Source organism: Taudactylus pleione, unplaced genomic scaffold (assembly GCF_031769625.1).
Source record: "Taudactylus pleione unplaced genomic scaffold, aTauple2 ptg000671l, whole genome shotgun sequence".
Lineage (NCBI taxonomy): Eukaryota > Metazoa > Chordata > Amphibia > Anura > Myobatrachidae > Taudactylus > Taudactylus pleione.
Genome location: NW_028285073.1, coordinates 6660589 through 6677187, shown reverse-complemented (window position 1 = coordinate 6677187; position 16599 = coordinate 6660589). Strand labels below are relative to the sequence as shown.

At 44.4% G+C, this 16599-nt stretch overlaps 1 protein-coding gene across 2 annotated transcripts in view; it reads right to left on the bottom strand.

The window, feature by feature from the left end:
* PRDM2 (PR/SET domain 2) overlaps positions 1 to 16599 on the bottom strand; it is a 128976-nt gene that overhangs the window by 57042 nt on the left and 55335 nt on the right. Inside the window, exon 6 of one of the 2 annotated variants that reach the window (XM_088455768.1) lies at positions 949 to 1078. In XM_088455768.1, coding sequence (XP_088311894.1) covers positions 949 to 1078 — 130 coding nt within the window. Of the gene's footprint in view, positions 1 to 491; positions 848 to 948; positions 1079 to 16599 lie in introns of those variants that run through there. The other variant, XM_088455769.1, reaches the window with a different exon arrangement.

The window sequence follows — 16599 nt, the reverse complement described above, 5'->3', positions numbered from 1 at the left end:
GCTACTTTGATCAAATCCGTTCACAAGCTTCAGCTGATCAAACAATACTGCATAATAATTCAACTTCAATAATAAGCACTTTATAAAAAATATCAGTATTTGCATGCAACCAGTGAAATCAGAATTTCACATTAGATTTCCCAGTCCTAAACAAGTTGAGCAATACATTTTTTTTCATCACTACATCAAAATACTTTACACATCACCATTTCCTTGTTCCCCTAGCAGGCCCTGCCCAGGCTACAGGACACAGAAGAGTCTCCCTACATATAGAATATACAGGTTGCTTTGCAAAGTTTACAGCCAGGTTTGAATTTAAATATAGATGTTAACAGGCTGCACCGTCATAAAAGCTACAGGCTGGAGGGGGCACAGAAATATAAGCATAGTGATAAAAATAATACTTGGGGACTTGGGTAAGGAACTCAAACTGGATGCAACAAGACACAGTGAGGGCTATAGTACTAATACTGTACTGTGATCCTTCTCACCACCATCCTACATGACTGTCTGAGCTTCAGTTTAAGCTCCATCGTAGCCCCAGCCATGGGATTGACGCCCCAGAAAGAACTTCAGCTTCCTCCTAACTCCCCAGCGTCAGGGAAAATCAAATCAAAAGCTCCAAACTGTCAAGTGTGATACATTGTTGCCAACGCACCGAACGGGACCGCTGAGAAATAGATACAATGTATCCATCCAGCGTTCTATTTATAAACACGGGGCTGCTGCTCCACTGAGGGAGCTCACGGAGAGAGCTGGGAGGACATGCAGCGCTGGCACATACACATCATATGATTCAGACACAGGGATGTGTAAGAGACAGTCTGGGAAAGGTCACAGCGACATCCAGACACACACACACAGCATGGAGGCATGCCCCCTCCCTTCCCCACTCAATGACAAACGAATCCCCCCCCCCCCCCCAAACCTCAGTCCCTGGGTCCATACCCCTCCTGGATTTAGGCGAGTTCTTCTTGCCCCTGTGGCTCGCAGCTCTCTCTTCCTCTATAGCAGCTGCTATCTCAGGGTTGTCTTCTCCATTGTACCAGACTAGCAGCTCCTCTTCTGGCTCAATTGGCTGGAAGAATTAGAGAGACAAATATAACACCAATCAGAGGGGAGGTTGTTAGTACATTACAGAGGGAGAGAGGAGAGAGACGTAGGCTCACGGCCAGAGGGCGTGGAGCTAGCTATGGGGATTATAAACAGCTGTACTCTGCACTAGCGACATATTTCCTAACTGACTACTGACTAACCAAACAGGAAGAGCAGTGTAACTATTCAGGCAGTCAGACTGCAAGACAGGAGGAGGGGAGGGGGTGAGGGAGAGAGAGAGAGAGGGGGAGGAGGGGTGACTGAGCAAATGGCTTTACAACAATCCCCTCTACTGGAAGGAGGACTACATTATCACACACTGCATAATCTCATATACTGGGTCAGTACTGTCCCCTGTCACTGAGCTGGAGCACATTGCTAGACAAGAATGCCCTTTAACCCCTTGCTCCAAGGAAGCAGGTTTATGGAATCTCATGTGTCAGTCACTGACCTTAACACTTTCACTACCATGCATTCATACAGTAAAGGGAAAACATGGATAAAGGTAGAACCACTAAGAAATATGGAAGAATTAACCTTTGCAAAGTTTCTCATCATGAGAATAACAGATAAACAAGTATATAATGAAAAACACTATTTGCATGTATATAACACACACATACAAACACACACACTATATATATATAAGTCAGGTGCATAAATATTGGGACATTGACAGAATTTTCATATTTTGGCCTCTATTCACCACCACAATGGCTTTGACATGAAACAAACAAGATGTGCTTTAACTGCAGACTTTCAGATTTAATTTGAGGGTAATTACATCCAAATCAGGTGAACGGTGTAGGAATTACAACGGTTTCTATATGTGCCTCCCACTTTTTAAGGGGTCAAAAGTAATGGGACAAACTAAACAATCCTAAATCACTTTTTAATACTTTGTTGCAAATCCTTTGCAGGCAATTACAGCCTGAAGTCTGGAACGCATAGACATCACCAGACGCTGGGTTTCATCCCTGATGATGTTCTGCCAGGCCTCTATTGCAAATGTCTCCAGTTTCTGCTTGTTCTTGGGGCATTTTCCCTTCAGTTTTGTCTTCATCAAGTGAAATACATGCTCAATCGGATTCAGGTCAGGGGATTGACTTGGCCATTGCATAACATTCCGCTTTTTAGCCTTAAAAAACTCTTTGGTTGCTTTTGCAGTATGCTTTGGGTCATTGTCCATCTGCACTGTGAAGCGCCGTCCAATGAGTTCTGAAGCATCTGACTGAATATGAGCATATAATACTGCCCGAAACACTTCAGAAATAATTCTGCTGCTTTTGTCACCAGTCACATCATCAATAAATACAAGGGAATCAGTTCCATTGGCAGCCATACATGCCAACGCCATGACACTACCACCACCATGCTTCACTGATGACGTGGTATGTTTTGGATCATGAGCAGTTCCTTTCCTTCTCCATACTCTTCTCTTCCCATCACTCTGGTGCAAGTTGATCTTTGTCTCATCTGTCCATAGGATGTTGTTCCAGAACTGTAATGGCTTTTTTAGATGTTGTTTGGCAAACTCTAATCTGGTCTTCCTGTTTTTGAGGCTCACCAATGGTTTACATCTTGTGGTGAACCCTCTATATTTACTCTTGTGAAGTCTTCTCTTGATTGTTGACTTTGACACATATACACCTACCTCCTGGATAGTGTTGTTGATTTGGCCAACTGTTGTGAAGGGGTTTTTCTTCACCAGGGAAATAATTCTTCTGTCATCCACCACAGTTGTTTTCCGTGGTCTTCCGGGTCTTTTGGTGTTGCTGAGCTCTCCGATGCATTCTTTCTTTTTAAGAATGATCCAAACAGTTGATTTGGCCACACCTAATGTTTTTGCTATCTCTCTGATGGGTTTGTTTTGATTTTTCAGCCTAATGATGGCTTGCTTCACTGATAGTGACAGCTCTTTGGATCTCATATTGAGATTCGACAGCAACTGATTCTAAATGCAAATGTCACACTTATGGGCCCCATCCATCTGCGATGGATTGCCGCGATCCTGCAACCCGGCATCGCAGAAATCCAACATGTTGGATTTCCCGATTTGACGATCACGATCAAAAAATTATCGCGATCGTCAAATCGCAGACATTTAACATGGAAAATGTCTGTGATCCGGCGACGGATCGCAGAACATTGATGATGGGAGGTCGGCGTTTCCACCCAGAAACGCCGGCACTTCCCATCGCATCGCCGGATCGCAAAATCCGGTGTCTGATGTATGGCCACCTTTAGAATCAACTGCAAACCTTTTACCTGCTTAATTGATAATGAAATAACGAGGGAATAGCCCACACCTGTCCATGAAATAGCTTTTGAGTTGATAGTCCCATTACTTTTGGCCCCTTAAAAAGTGGGAGGCACATATAGAAACTGTTGTAATTCCTACACAGTTCACCTGATTTGGATGTAATTACCCTCAAATTAAATCTGAAAGTCTGCAGTTAAAGCACATCTTGTTTGTTTCATTTCAAAGCCATAGTGGTGGTGAATAGAGGCCAAAATCTGAAAATTCTGTCAATGTCCCAATATTTATGCACCTGACTGTACATGTCTATATATAGATGGATATATAAAATATTTCTGTTTATATCTATCTGTATCTATAGATCTATGTATCTATCTGTCTCACATCTATCTATCCGTCTCACACCTATCTATCCGTCTCACACCTATCTCATATCTATATGTATCTATCTATGCCATAATTTCAAGAACTCCCCTCAAATAGGTAAATAAAGATTACCTGGTAGATACGGGGACAGTTATTGCAGGTTACAATATGCTAAATGGACGTGTTGATAATGCATTTGCACCTGTATTATATGGACATGAAGATGCAGTGTTGCAGGGAAAGTCACAGTCGTGGATTATATTGCTTTTTTTCCAATTCAATAATAGAAAAGAAGAAAGGGCAAAAACAAGTGACCTTGGAGAGGGACTGCTCTTATGCAATAACTATGAGCTGCAGAGCTGTGACTGGCATTCTGAGAACAGAAGCTGCAGCCTAGGAAGCGGACATGTCTCACTCAGAGATCACAGCCCAGCTCAGGTGTTGGGGAGCTGAGCACAAAATATAGAACACATATCTCTTTATCGTGGCATGGTGCCTGCAACTAATGTTTTACTATGAGGCAGTTAAAATATTATATTTTAATTAGCACTTATGTACTTTGACCCACATCAAGATATTTATTGTAAAATATTAACTGGGCTTTTCCTGGTTTAATCATCACACATAATTATCACAGGAAGAAAAGCTGTTAACTAGAATATGGATAGTGGCAGAATGCTTTGCTGCATTTTGCATGCACACAAAAGTATATGAAGTATTCATCAGTCGGCAAAAACCAAACAAGCCTAATATGCAAAACAAATTCATATTATTACAGCTCCGCATGTTCCTGATGGCCAAATTAATTAATCTGGGGCCATCTTGCTCACACATGATTGGCTGCTAGAGTTCCAGGAGGAGATATTACCAGAGCATATCCAATGAGTGAGTGCCAGAGACCAGCACTTGCCAATGCCCACCAATGTCATCCCTGGATGCCGAGCTTACCCTAAATGGGTTTATGTGACATTTCAGTATTTGCAACAATTACATGTGGAGATATGTTTTATGTATTCCTTGGTTGCTATTTTTGTTTATTAAATTATCTCTATTTAACTGCTTGCTTATTTTTTTTATGAAGATCTGAGTCTTTTGGAAATCCAAGTACTGAGAAATACAGACTACAGGTAAAGTACGGACATGCTGGAGCTCATGGGTGACGAGGAAAACAGACTGGCACTGGAAGGAAAGTATGAGTAATGCTGCATACACACGTAAAGATTTTCTGTCCAACTTTTTGATTGGTTGGAATGCAAATCTGGTAAGGTATAGGAGTAACTGATGATCAGCAATTTGCTCCTAAATGCCAGAAAACAGATGAAAATGGTCGTTCAGACAAGTTTGTTAAATGTTTGACCTAAACAATTTGTTCGAAGAACAGTTTGTGTCCATTTTCCGGCGTTTGGGAGCAAATTGCTGATTGTCATTTGCTTTCATACCTTACCAGATTTTCATTCCAACCAATCAACTAGTTGGATGGTTGGACAGAAAATCTTTACATGTGTATGTATGCAGCTTAAGGCATTCTATGGACTGTACGCTTATATTACTCACATACTATGGCTTACGTTTTGCCAAATGCCCATCTGGTATTGGCATATTGTATTCCAAAGTGTTAAACTAAACCAAAAATAAATAAATTCACCTTCTTCCAATGACTGTAGTCTCATCTAAGCACTGATCACCTCTCCCCACACCCCCGAATCCAGGATTTCTCCTGTGCTGCTCCTATCCTCTGAGACGCCCTCCCATGCTCCATCAGACAATTGCCCAGCCTCCCTGATTTCAAACGCGACTTTAAAGCTCATCTCTTTAGACAAACCTACCACACCTCCTAACTCTACAATGACCAATTCTGATCCCTACTCCCTAGTTGTGTCCACCCACAGCTCCTCTGGAATGTAAGCTTTTGCGACTAGGGCCCTCTCTCCCTTTGTCACTTATACCCCTTTTCCACCAAAATCCCAGGTCGAACAGGGGATTTTGAACACTGGTAGGACCCGGCTTCAGACACTTCGACCACTGCACTTCAACTTGGGTTATTCCCGGGTCGACCCCATTTCCACTGAACTCGGGTCAGCCCTGTAAAAACCTATAGATGTCATTAAAAATTTTCTTTTTTCCAGGCACACAAAATAGAGGTCACAAAAGAGCCTTAGAAGCTCCAATCACCGTTTACAAGTGTTACCCGGCTCGCCTAACCCGGGTAGGGTCAGTTTCCACTGCCATGTAACCCGGTTCCTACCTGTGTTCAACCCTGGTCGAAACCTGGGTAGGATTGCCGGGTAAATTGACCTGGGTTATTCTTTAGGGAGCTGTTTCCACTGCAGCCTGACCCAGGTAGCCCCGGCCATAACCCGGGTTTTTGGACAGTGGAAAAGGGATATAAGTAATCTGCAGATTTAATTATGTATATCTATGAGCTGTGCTCTTGTATGTAACAACTCTCGCTGTAGACCGTTGTGGAATCTAATACCCCTTTCAGACATACAGGGATTCCTGGGAATTTGGCCTGCCTCGGCCACATTCCCGGGATGTCACGTATTAATATTATCCTTTATTTATATGGCGCCACAAGGGTTCCGCAGCGCCTTACAAAGTACAGGAACAAATGAGCACACAAGACAAGTTATTATCAGTACAGGCAATGCAGGACAAGTACATGATTTATAAACAATGCTGCATAACACCTAAATAAGCAGCAGGGTGTCAGTAACCAAGTTTTAGGTGTCATTGTAAATGAAAGTAAAAGTAAGGCAAGAAGAAGCACGTAAGGGAAGAGGGCCCTGCTCGTGAGAGCTTACATTCTAAGGGGAGGGTCAGACAAACAGGGGTGACACAGTTGGGCTAGATAGTGAGGAAGGAGCATAGAGTAGTGTTAGGATGTCTGAAAGGTACCTACCCGGGAACACGTTCCCGGGTAGCCGACCCTCCAATCGAACCAGGGAATTTCCCAGGACTTAAGTCCCGGGAAATTACCCTGCTTATGTCTGAATGGTGCTACCCGGGAATTGGCCGGACAAGGCTGTCTGTTGATGACATCATCAGCGTCAGCCAGAGAGGGGAGGACAGACGCCACACATGGTGGGTAGAAATCAGCACTACAAGGCTGATTTTGGTGCATAAGGGACATAAGAATAGCTGCAGAGGAGGGCCGCTGCCATACCTGCTGCAAAGAGGCCCCGCACTGCAAGGGTGAATTTGGTGCCTGCAGGAGATAGAGAGCAGTGCCAGGTGTTTGTAGAGGAGAGGAGTGCCAGGTGTTCAGTCCCTTTATACCAAGCCCCACCTTTGAATGACCTCATTAATGTGTGCCAGCAAAGCCTTCACTGAAAATGCCAAAACTGTGATTTTCTATGTAAAACTCTGAAAAACCCTGCTCATGTCTGAATGGTGCTACCTGGGAATTTCCCAGGTAGAAGCTGTAGTGTGTAAGGGGGTCCCAACCAAATACCTGGGAATTTGCACAGGAGAAATTCCCGGGTCTGAGCAGGACATTTCCCGAGTCGTATGTCTGAAAGGGGTATTAGATAATAAATTACAAATGTAATCTACAAGTAAATACACTTAATACTGTTAAAACAAAGTCAATGGAAAATCTGCATTTTTTTTTTTTGTAAACCCAGCACTGCTATGTATTGTTTGACAAGCCATGTAGCCATTATGTTGTTCTCTGAGAGGTAGCCAGGGCCGGCTCCAGGGGTCGGAGCACCCTGTGCCGGCCCTTAACAAGGCGCCCTTACATCGCGCATGGGGGTGAATTGGGGTGTGTGACCTAATTACCTTAGGCCACGCCCCCTATGTGATGTTATTTGGAGGCGTGCCCACATGGCACGCCTCCAAGTAACGTCAGGCTGGGGTAAAGGCCAGCCCCCCGTCACTGGCTGGGCTTCCCCCAGCCCTCCCCCGTCAATGAATGAATGACACGCGCATCCATTCACACTCCAGGGTCTGGCACCGCCGCACAGCTGCGGCGGTGGGGGTCCCCAACCTCCCGACTTGACCACTTCGGCCCACGGGTGGAACAACGGGACAGTAATGTTCCGCACTGGTCGAACACCCCTAGAGCAGGCCCTGCAGGTAGCAATGTTTCCATGAGGAGTGCGCGCATTTCTAGGCACCGCCTCCTGCTTTATCAATCACCCTCTTTCCTTTGCCTACATATGGGTCTGCACAAATTCGAAATTCTTGACCAGCGAGTAAAATAATATATCAGAGTGAGAGGACTCTTGAAGACCAGCACAGAACATAGAGGGGCCCATTTATCATTAAATATTTGCGGATTATTCCCCGAAAACACCAATATCTCTGATATCTGCCGCTGTCTCTCCATTTTCGCCAGCAGCCGCCGCAACCCCCATGGTTTTCTATGGGGGATTCAATGCTGTCAGATTTACCAAGATCCGGACTGCAAAGCATTCAGGAACCTGGTCTCCCCGACCCCCCCCCCTTTCCCCTCCTCCCCCAGCATACACCATGTGAAGATGGCGTATGCCACTGTGGCCTACACATCGCAATACTAGCCGACAGAGGGCTCCATAGGAAAGGGCTCCCCCGGCAATGGCCGCCGTGCATGTGTGGTCTGTAGACTGCGCAGAATTCCAGACACAGGAGTGAAGAAACTGCAGACGCGGTCACTTCACTCCCAACTCATCGACGGGCTCCTTTCTGTGAGGAGACCTGGAAAACATGCACTGTTTGGGGTCCCGAGGACAGAGTTTGAGAACCACTGGAATAGGACGTTGTTTGGACTGTACAGTATTACAGAAAGCAAAAATATACTGTACTTTCCCAGGTTCATTTCCTCCATAGTTACTTTTCGATGATTAGAGCAATTCTAAAAATATTGCCAAATACTTATGTACATTTGATGCATAGTGTAATGCATTTATAACTTATTATTGTTCACTTTTATTAAGTCACTTTTCAATACTGAGATATGGATACAAATATTGTGCCAACTCTGAGGGTAGCTCATGACAATTACACAAACGTAATATTTTTAAATGTACTTTTGCCTTATTTTTCTTGCCATTTCATAACTAGGGAATCGCCTCATATCAACATTAGTATACTACGTTTACCATGGGCGTAACTACCATAGGTGCAAGGGGTGCAGCTGCTATGGGGCCCAGAGGTGAGGGGGGCCCATCTTCCTTGTCAAAGTTACATGTGTTATATACATTTGTCAAAATTGTGTGGTACATAGGGGCCCTTAAAAACTTTTGCTATGGGGCCTTCAAATACCTAGTTACGCCCCTGACGTTTACAATCATGAGCAAAATCTTTGAGATAAAGCTAATTTGTTGGGATTTGTTATTACTTGATTTAAAAAAAAAAAGATTTAAATATTACGGATTATTTGTATGATCGCATTTAGTTGCAATAACTTGTTTTATACAAGTTTTATCCATTTTAGTGGGGGATTCATTTAGATGCCCGTTTGGTCCCATGAGGTGAATTCACAGCAAATTTGCATTGCGAATTACATTTGCAATTCAATTCCAAACTCGCATTTCTTTTTCAGAGTAAATTCGCTTGTTTTTGGTTGCACCCCCCTGAGCAGGTGAAAAGGTAGGGAAACTCTTTAGTTTATGGTAAGAATGTCAGGACTTGCTTCAAAACTCCTCGGATACCTGCAGGGGCGTATCTACCCCTTGGCCAGGATAGCACTCGCCAGGGGCGCCGGTCTATGGGGGGGGGGCGCCGCCCAGCGGTGCCACCTGCGGCCAGGGGGTATAATCACATAGTAGGCCACTCGGACACTTCCTGCTGAACTGGCCGACGGGTTGGATGACCCAGTCCTACCTCCTAAGCGACAGCGCCATGTGCCGACCAATAGCCACTCCTCCCACACTCCCTCTTAGCTGGCCTGAAACACGGCAGCAACAGCCAATCAGCTGCCACCAAATCCTGCCCCCTCACTGACTGACGGTGGTGCAAACTAATCAGCAGCTAGCACCACTGTCCGAGGCTCCGTCAGTAGTGCCGTCAGTCATCGCTGGGTCCCACTAGCGCACGCGTGTCTAAGTACCTAGAGAACCCCCCTCCCTGACAGACTGATTCACCCCCTACACTGGCTGCAGTGGGGCGGAGGAAACACAGCAAGCTTCGCCTCCATATAAACCGCGAATCGCGGCATTTAAGTTATGAGGGGGCGGGGCCTAATGCATCTACGTGCCAACCCCTTTAACAACCTGTACCAGCAGCAGCTGCTGCATCAAATGTGTAAGTATGCATGTGTGTATGTGTTAGTGTGTATGTGATCGTGTGTGTATACTCTGCATGTGTTAGTGTGTATACATGTGAAGCTATGTGACCCTCCCCTCCCACAACAGCCATTGACCTCCACCTTCAACTCGATGCCCCACCAGCAGGTGGTACTTTGAGGCAGCTGATGCACGTTCAGCAGTTTGGAGATGTTATCTCTCTCTCCATGGCCTCTGGGAAGCGGTGCGGCTCGGGCTGCGGGAATGGGGTATGGGTCTATAGGCTGTACCTGTAACAGGTGAGCGCTGTCTCGCCCTCCTTTGCAGGTGCTGGCCCATCCCAGGCTCCATGCATGGCGGACATGGGAAGGAAACGGCAGCCATGGGCAGGAGGATGAGACCCTACTCCACGCATGTGCGACCCCTGTTCCGCTAACTGAGCCTGCCTCTGCAGAACATCACACCATAGGGGGGCTGCATCTGATATGGGGTCTGCAGAGCATAACATCTTAAGGGTCTGCACCTGATATGGGGTCTACAGATCATATGCATGTGTATATGGGGTACTACTGTGTGAAGTTACATGTATAAGGGGTACTGTGTGGCGTAATGTGGATAAGGTGTACTACTGTGTGGTGTAACGTGTATAAGGGGAAAGAATGTGTGGCATAACATGAATAAGGGGTACTACTGTGTGATGTAACGTGTATAAGAGGTACAACTATGTTACATCAAGTGATTAAGGCAACTACTGTCTGGTGTATTGTAAATAACAGACATTACTGTGTGGTGTAATGTGAATAACGGGGCACTACTGTGTGGTGTAATTTTAATTGGCACTAATGTGTTGTCACACCCCTTTCCCATGATTCTATGCCCCTTTATTTTTGGTTTGTAGAGGAGGGGCGCCAGTCCCTTTTTTTGCCAGGGGTGCTTGGACCCCTAGATACACCTCTGGATACCTGCTCTAATGACTAATTAGGCATTTGCGATTTTTCAGTTAGCTTCATTGGGCCAATAATTACATGTCATTTTTGGAGTAAAAAAAAAATAATCTCAAATTACACCAGAATAAGCTTTTTAGCTAAATAATGCACCCCAAATTTAATGAAAGTATTTCAATGAAAAAGAATTGCTTTTTAAAAATTTGTTTGCATTTTTTTAATGTCGTCTCAAATTATCCCAAAAGCCAATTTTTTTCAACTTTTATTTGCATTTTTCATTTAATTCCTTTGTAATTAAACAAAATTCTACAGTCTTTTAAATAGGTACATTTAAAAAAAATATATATATATATATCAGCCATTTGACACCTCTTAAAAACACACAGTACTTTCCTTATGGCCACTATCAGTCTTCTACATGATTCTGCAACTGAAGTTTCCACTTTTTTGGGGTCCAGGAAGGTCTCCCCAGTTATTAATGCTTTTTTTTTTCCTATTTGATCCTTGGACAAAATTTGCACACTCTTGCTACGAGTAGTGCGCATTGGCATTTCTAATTGAATTGAGCGTATCTTGGGTGCTCGCATGAAGGCGAAGTGTGTCAATTTAAGGCGAAGTATGCGAGTTTATCAGGTTTTGCAAACTCCCACCTAATTGAATTTCCTCCTAAATCTCTTTATAAGTCATTACAACACCAGTGTCTAAGGGGTATATTTACTAAAGGTTTTAGAAATGGAGATGTTGCCCATAGCAACCAATCAGATTCTACTTAACATTTATATAGTTCCTTCTAGAAGAGAATAGCTAGAATCTGATTGGTTGCTATGGGCAACTACTCCACTTCTAAAAACCTGCAATTTAGTAAATATACTCCTAAGTCTCTTTATAAGCCCTATACCACCAGCCTCTAATAAGTTTATTTACGAAGTGTTGGGTTGTAAAATGCAGCGCTTCTGATCATGTATATGCCCAATATTTAAAAGTGCTTTGCTATTACTAGCAACACACAGCAAGTAAAAGCACTGCACATTTATATATCGGATCAGAAGCTCTATGTAAATAAACTCCTAAGTCTCTTTAAAGTCCATACACCACAAGCTTCTAAGGGGTACATGTACTAAGCCATGGGGTAGATGTACTGGTATTCAATCGGGAAACCGGCTGACGTAAGCCCGACAGCCGGCTTCCCGATTGCTCTATCCTAGACGCCTGTCATTTTTCTGACGCCTGGAAACCGGTGCCCGGCATCCCGATCGAAGGGATGCTGGGCACCGTGAGCGGACAGCCGCGAGGGGGGGGGGGGGGGAGGGTTAGGTTTAGGGCACCCGGGGGGGACTTAGGGTTAGGCACCGCTTCGGGAGGGTTAGGCTGGGGGAAGGGGGGGTTAGGTTTAGGGCACCCGGGGGGGACTTAAGAGTTAGGCACTCCCGGGGGGAGGTTAGGTACCCCCCCGGGGGACTTAGGTTTAGGCAGCGGGGAAGGGGGGGGGTTAGGTTTAGGCACTTAGAGGGGGGATTAGGGTTAGGTAAAGGGGGGAGGTTAGGGTTAGGCACCCCTAAGGAGGGTTAGGGAGGTTAGGTTAGCTTGTACTTACCTAGGGACGATCAGGATTTCCAGAGCTGTAGGTATCTCTGCATCTGTCGGACTGACGCTGCCAGGAATCGAACTGCCAGCCATGCCTCAGCCGGTATTTCATACCGATTCTGATGTACTGAGTCTTGGGGTAGATGTACTAAGCCATAGAGGCGATGTACTAAGCGATTAAGAGATAAAGTGGAGTGAGATAAAATATCAACCAATCAGCTCCCGTCATGTTACAGGTTGTGTTTGAAAAATGCTAGGAACTAAGACTAAGACTATTTCCTTGCTTGTTTTCTCTGGAACGAATACCATTTTCTCTAATCAAAAGTCCATCAATTCAGGGTGTTTTTTTATGATTCCACCCACATTTCTCCTTCCAACTCGGTTACGCGTTTCGATGCAAGTTTTAAGTGGCTTTGAAACACTAAATTTACATTTAATACAAAAAAAAAATTACTTTGTCCCAATTACTTTGCACAACACAGTAATGCAGCTGACACACCAGAGACTTTTACATCCAGGTTATACAGAACCAATTTCTACATACAGGCACAAAGGGTAAAATTTAGAGGTGGACGCGAATCCCGTCACCACTGCGTAACCATACGCAGCAGTACTGCGAAACTATACAAATGCTGCAGCTGCTGGGACTAGTATAGAGACACCCACCGGTCGCACCACCGAACATCTGACCAACCCTACGGTTGCTCTGATGTCCATCAGAAGTAAGCCCCTGGAGCCAGTGCAACAGCATACAGATGCATACGCTGTCCAAGACACACCCACAAAACACTCGGGACCCCCCGTTATCTCCCATAAACGTTCACTGACTGTCACTAACTCTGCATCTAGATTTTCACTGCGACCGCGCAGAGCAAAAGAAAAAAAATTAAAAAGGCTCATGTGGAAAATAGTGTGTTATACATATTTACTTTGTGGTGAATTGCAAATTTGTACTGCGCAAAGTACTCTCTTGTCCATATGCAGGTTTAGTCCTTGCAACTATGTTTCGATGGGGAAGAGCAAAAAAAGAAGAATGTAAGGGGGTGTTTGCGTAATTGCAAACGGAAGAGCAGACACGTAGACACGTATATGCCGGTCAGTAACCGAATCACTTGCAGGTGTCTGAGCGCTGGTACTAATACAGACAAGATGATAATGATAGTCACCAGTACTAGCTGCTTCTGAAGCAGATCACAGGCTTCCTTCACAGATTGAGCACATATCATATGACTTTATGGGCAATATTTTGCAACTTTTAATCGTCCGTGAGAAACAAATAATATATCTGCTTTATTATAAAGTTTTCTTTTCGATTTTTCAAATAAAGTCTAATAGCAAATGTGTTTTTTTGCTATCAAATATACATTTCTTGTGCCAAAATGTGGAATGGAACTGCTGGAGGATAACCTTCCAGCAGTTGGTAGCGGGCGTTTCAGAAACTGGGCCTGATTCACCAAGGACCTCAATATTGCGTACGCACGCAGTTCAACTGCCATCGCAGCCTCACGCACACTTGCACAAGCCCTGACCTTCTCAGAAATTGCTAACAACCATGCACGCAATGAGACCTCACACTAATTTATGCAGCCTCTGCGAGCGCAGTCCCGATTGCAATAGCTAGTACCCACTGAACATCTCAGTGGGTCCTGTGCACAACATTGTACATGATCAAATGGGGTACAGGCAAAAGTGTTCACGCTGGTTACCGAAGTAACTCACAGAAGTTCACAGAACCAATAGGATGAGATTGTTTCTCGTGCACTTGACACAGTACCAAGAGGAGTGAGTACATCATGTGACACCTACATAAGCAAAGAAGGTCATGGCGACCATGTTTTGGGACCACAAGGGCATGCTTCTTGTTGATTTCCTCGCCAAGAGAGATACTGTGAATGCGGTCTGCTATTGTGATACAATGAGCCGGTAGCAAGTAGTTGAAAATGACCTGGGTTGCTGCAGACAGGCGTCGTATTGCTGCACGATAACGCCTGGCCACACTCGGCCAACTGCACGTTTAAGTTTTTACGGCGCTACCATTGGGAAATCCTGGACTATCTTCCCTACAGCCCTGACCTGAACCAGGCAAAGATTTCAAAGCAGACTGGGGTTTTGAGATGTGCTATTCAAGCTCTTTTGAATAAGCACAAAGAAACGGGCAACGTTGAGGACCGTAGGCGCAGTGGTCGGCCAAGGAAACTTAGTGCATCAGATGAAAGACACATCATGCTTCCCTTCGAAATCGGAAGATATCCAGCAGTGCCATTAGCTCAGAACAGAACAGTGGAACCCAGGTATACCCATCACCTGTTCGGAGAAGTCTGACCAGAAGTGGTCTTCATGGAGGAATTATGGCCAGAAAGCCATACCTTCGACGTGGAAACAAGGCCAAGTGGCTCAACTATGCACAAAAACATAGGAACTGGGGTGCAGAAAAATGACAGAAGGTGCTCTAGACTGATGAGACAAAATGTAAAATATTTAGTTGCAACAGAAGCCAGTTTGCCGAAGGGCTGGAGAACGGTACAATAGTGAGTGTCTGCAGGCAACAGTGAAGCATGTTGTAGGTTCCTTGCAAGTTTGGGGCATTTCAACAAATGGAGTTGGGGATTTGGTCAGGATTAACGGTGTCCTCAATGAAGAGTACAGGCAGGTACTTATCCATCATGCCATACCATCAGGGAGGCATCTAATTGGCTCCAAATTTATTCTGCAGCAGGACAACGACACCAAACATTCAGCCAATGTCATTACGAACTATCTTCAGCGTAAAGAAGAACAGGTAGTCCTGGAAGTGATGATATGGCCCCACAGAGCCCTGATCTCAAAATCATTGACTCTGTCTGGGATTACATAAAGAGACAGAAGGATTTGAGCAAGCCTACATCCACAGAAAATATGTGGTTAGTTCTCCAAGATGTTTGGAACAACCTCCCTGCAGAGTTCCTTCAAAAACCTTGTGCAAGTGTACCTAGAATTGATGCGGTTTTTAAGCCAAAGGGTGGTCACACCAAATATTGATTTGATTTAGATTTCTCTTCTGTTCGTTCACTTTGCATTTTGTAAATTGATAAAAATCAACTAGTATTAAAATTTCTATATTTGAAAGCATACTTACTTTGCAGCATTTTTTCCACACCTGCCTAAAACTTTTGCACAGTACTGTATGTATGAGTTGAATACATTTACGCAATGAAAGGTCTTGTAACCATATATAATGAACCACCCTCGTAGCAATTACCAGGGGGTGAAAGATGACAGAAAGAAAAAATAAGACAATAATATTGTATACCTGTTAATATAAAGTTATTTGCTAAAACATGTATCTTCATTTAATCGCGGTCCTTAAGGCATTGCGTAGTCCAATATATTCCAAAAAGTTTAAAATAACTATAAATAAAACAAAAATGACCTATATATATTTAGTGGTTTGTGATAACAAAAAAAAACACCTACAAAAATCTAATTTCCATATTTGTTTTAAGCATAAAAATATAAACAAAAAAACCTCCACCTAAGAAACACAAGTATTTATACACTGAAGATTATTTTTAATACTATTATGCAAAAATGTAATGATTAAATACGCTATCTATATATTTGAAATGAAAAACTAAACCCAACACTTGACATTTTCATCTACCGTATATACTCGAGTATAAGCCGACCCGAATATAAGCAGAGGTACCTTTTTTTACCACAAAAAACTGTGAAAACTTATTGACTAGAGTATAAGCCTAGTGTGGGAAATGGCAGCAGCTGGTAGTGCCCCCAGTAGTAATCCCTCCTAGTAGTGCCCCAGTGGTAATCCCCCCCTTTCAGTGCCTCCAGTAGTAATCCCCCCCTGGTAGTACCCCCAGTGGTAATCCCCCCTTTTAGTGCCCCCTGTAGTAATCCCCCACTGGTAGTGCCCCCTGTAGTAATCCTCCCCTGGTAGTTCCCCCAGTGGTAATCCCCCCCCTGGTAGTGCCCCCTGTAGTAATCCCCCCCTGGTAGTGCCTCCTGTAGTAATCCCCCCTTTTAGTGCCCCCTGTAGTAATCCCCCCCTGGTAGTGCCCCCTGTAGTAATCCCCCCTGGTAGTTCCCCCAGTGGTAATCCCCCCTTTTAGTGCCCCTGTAGTAATCGCCCCCTGATAATGCCCCC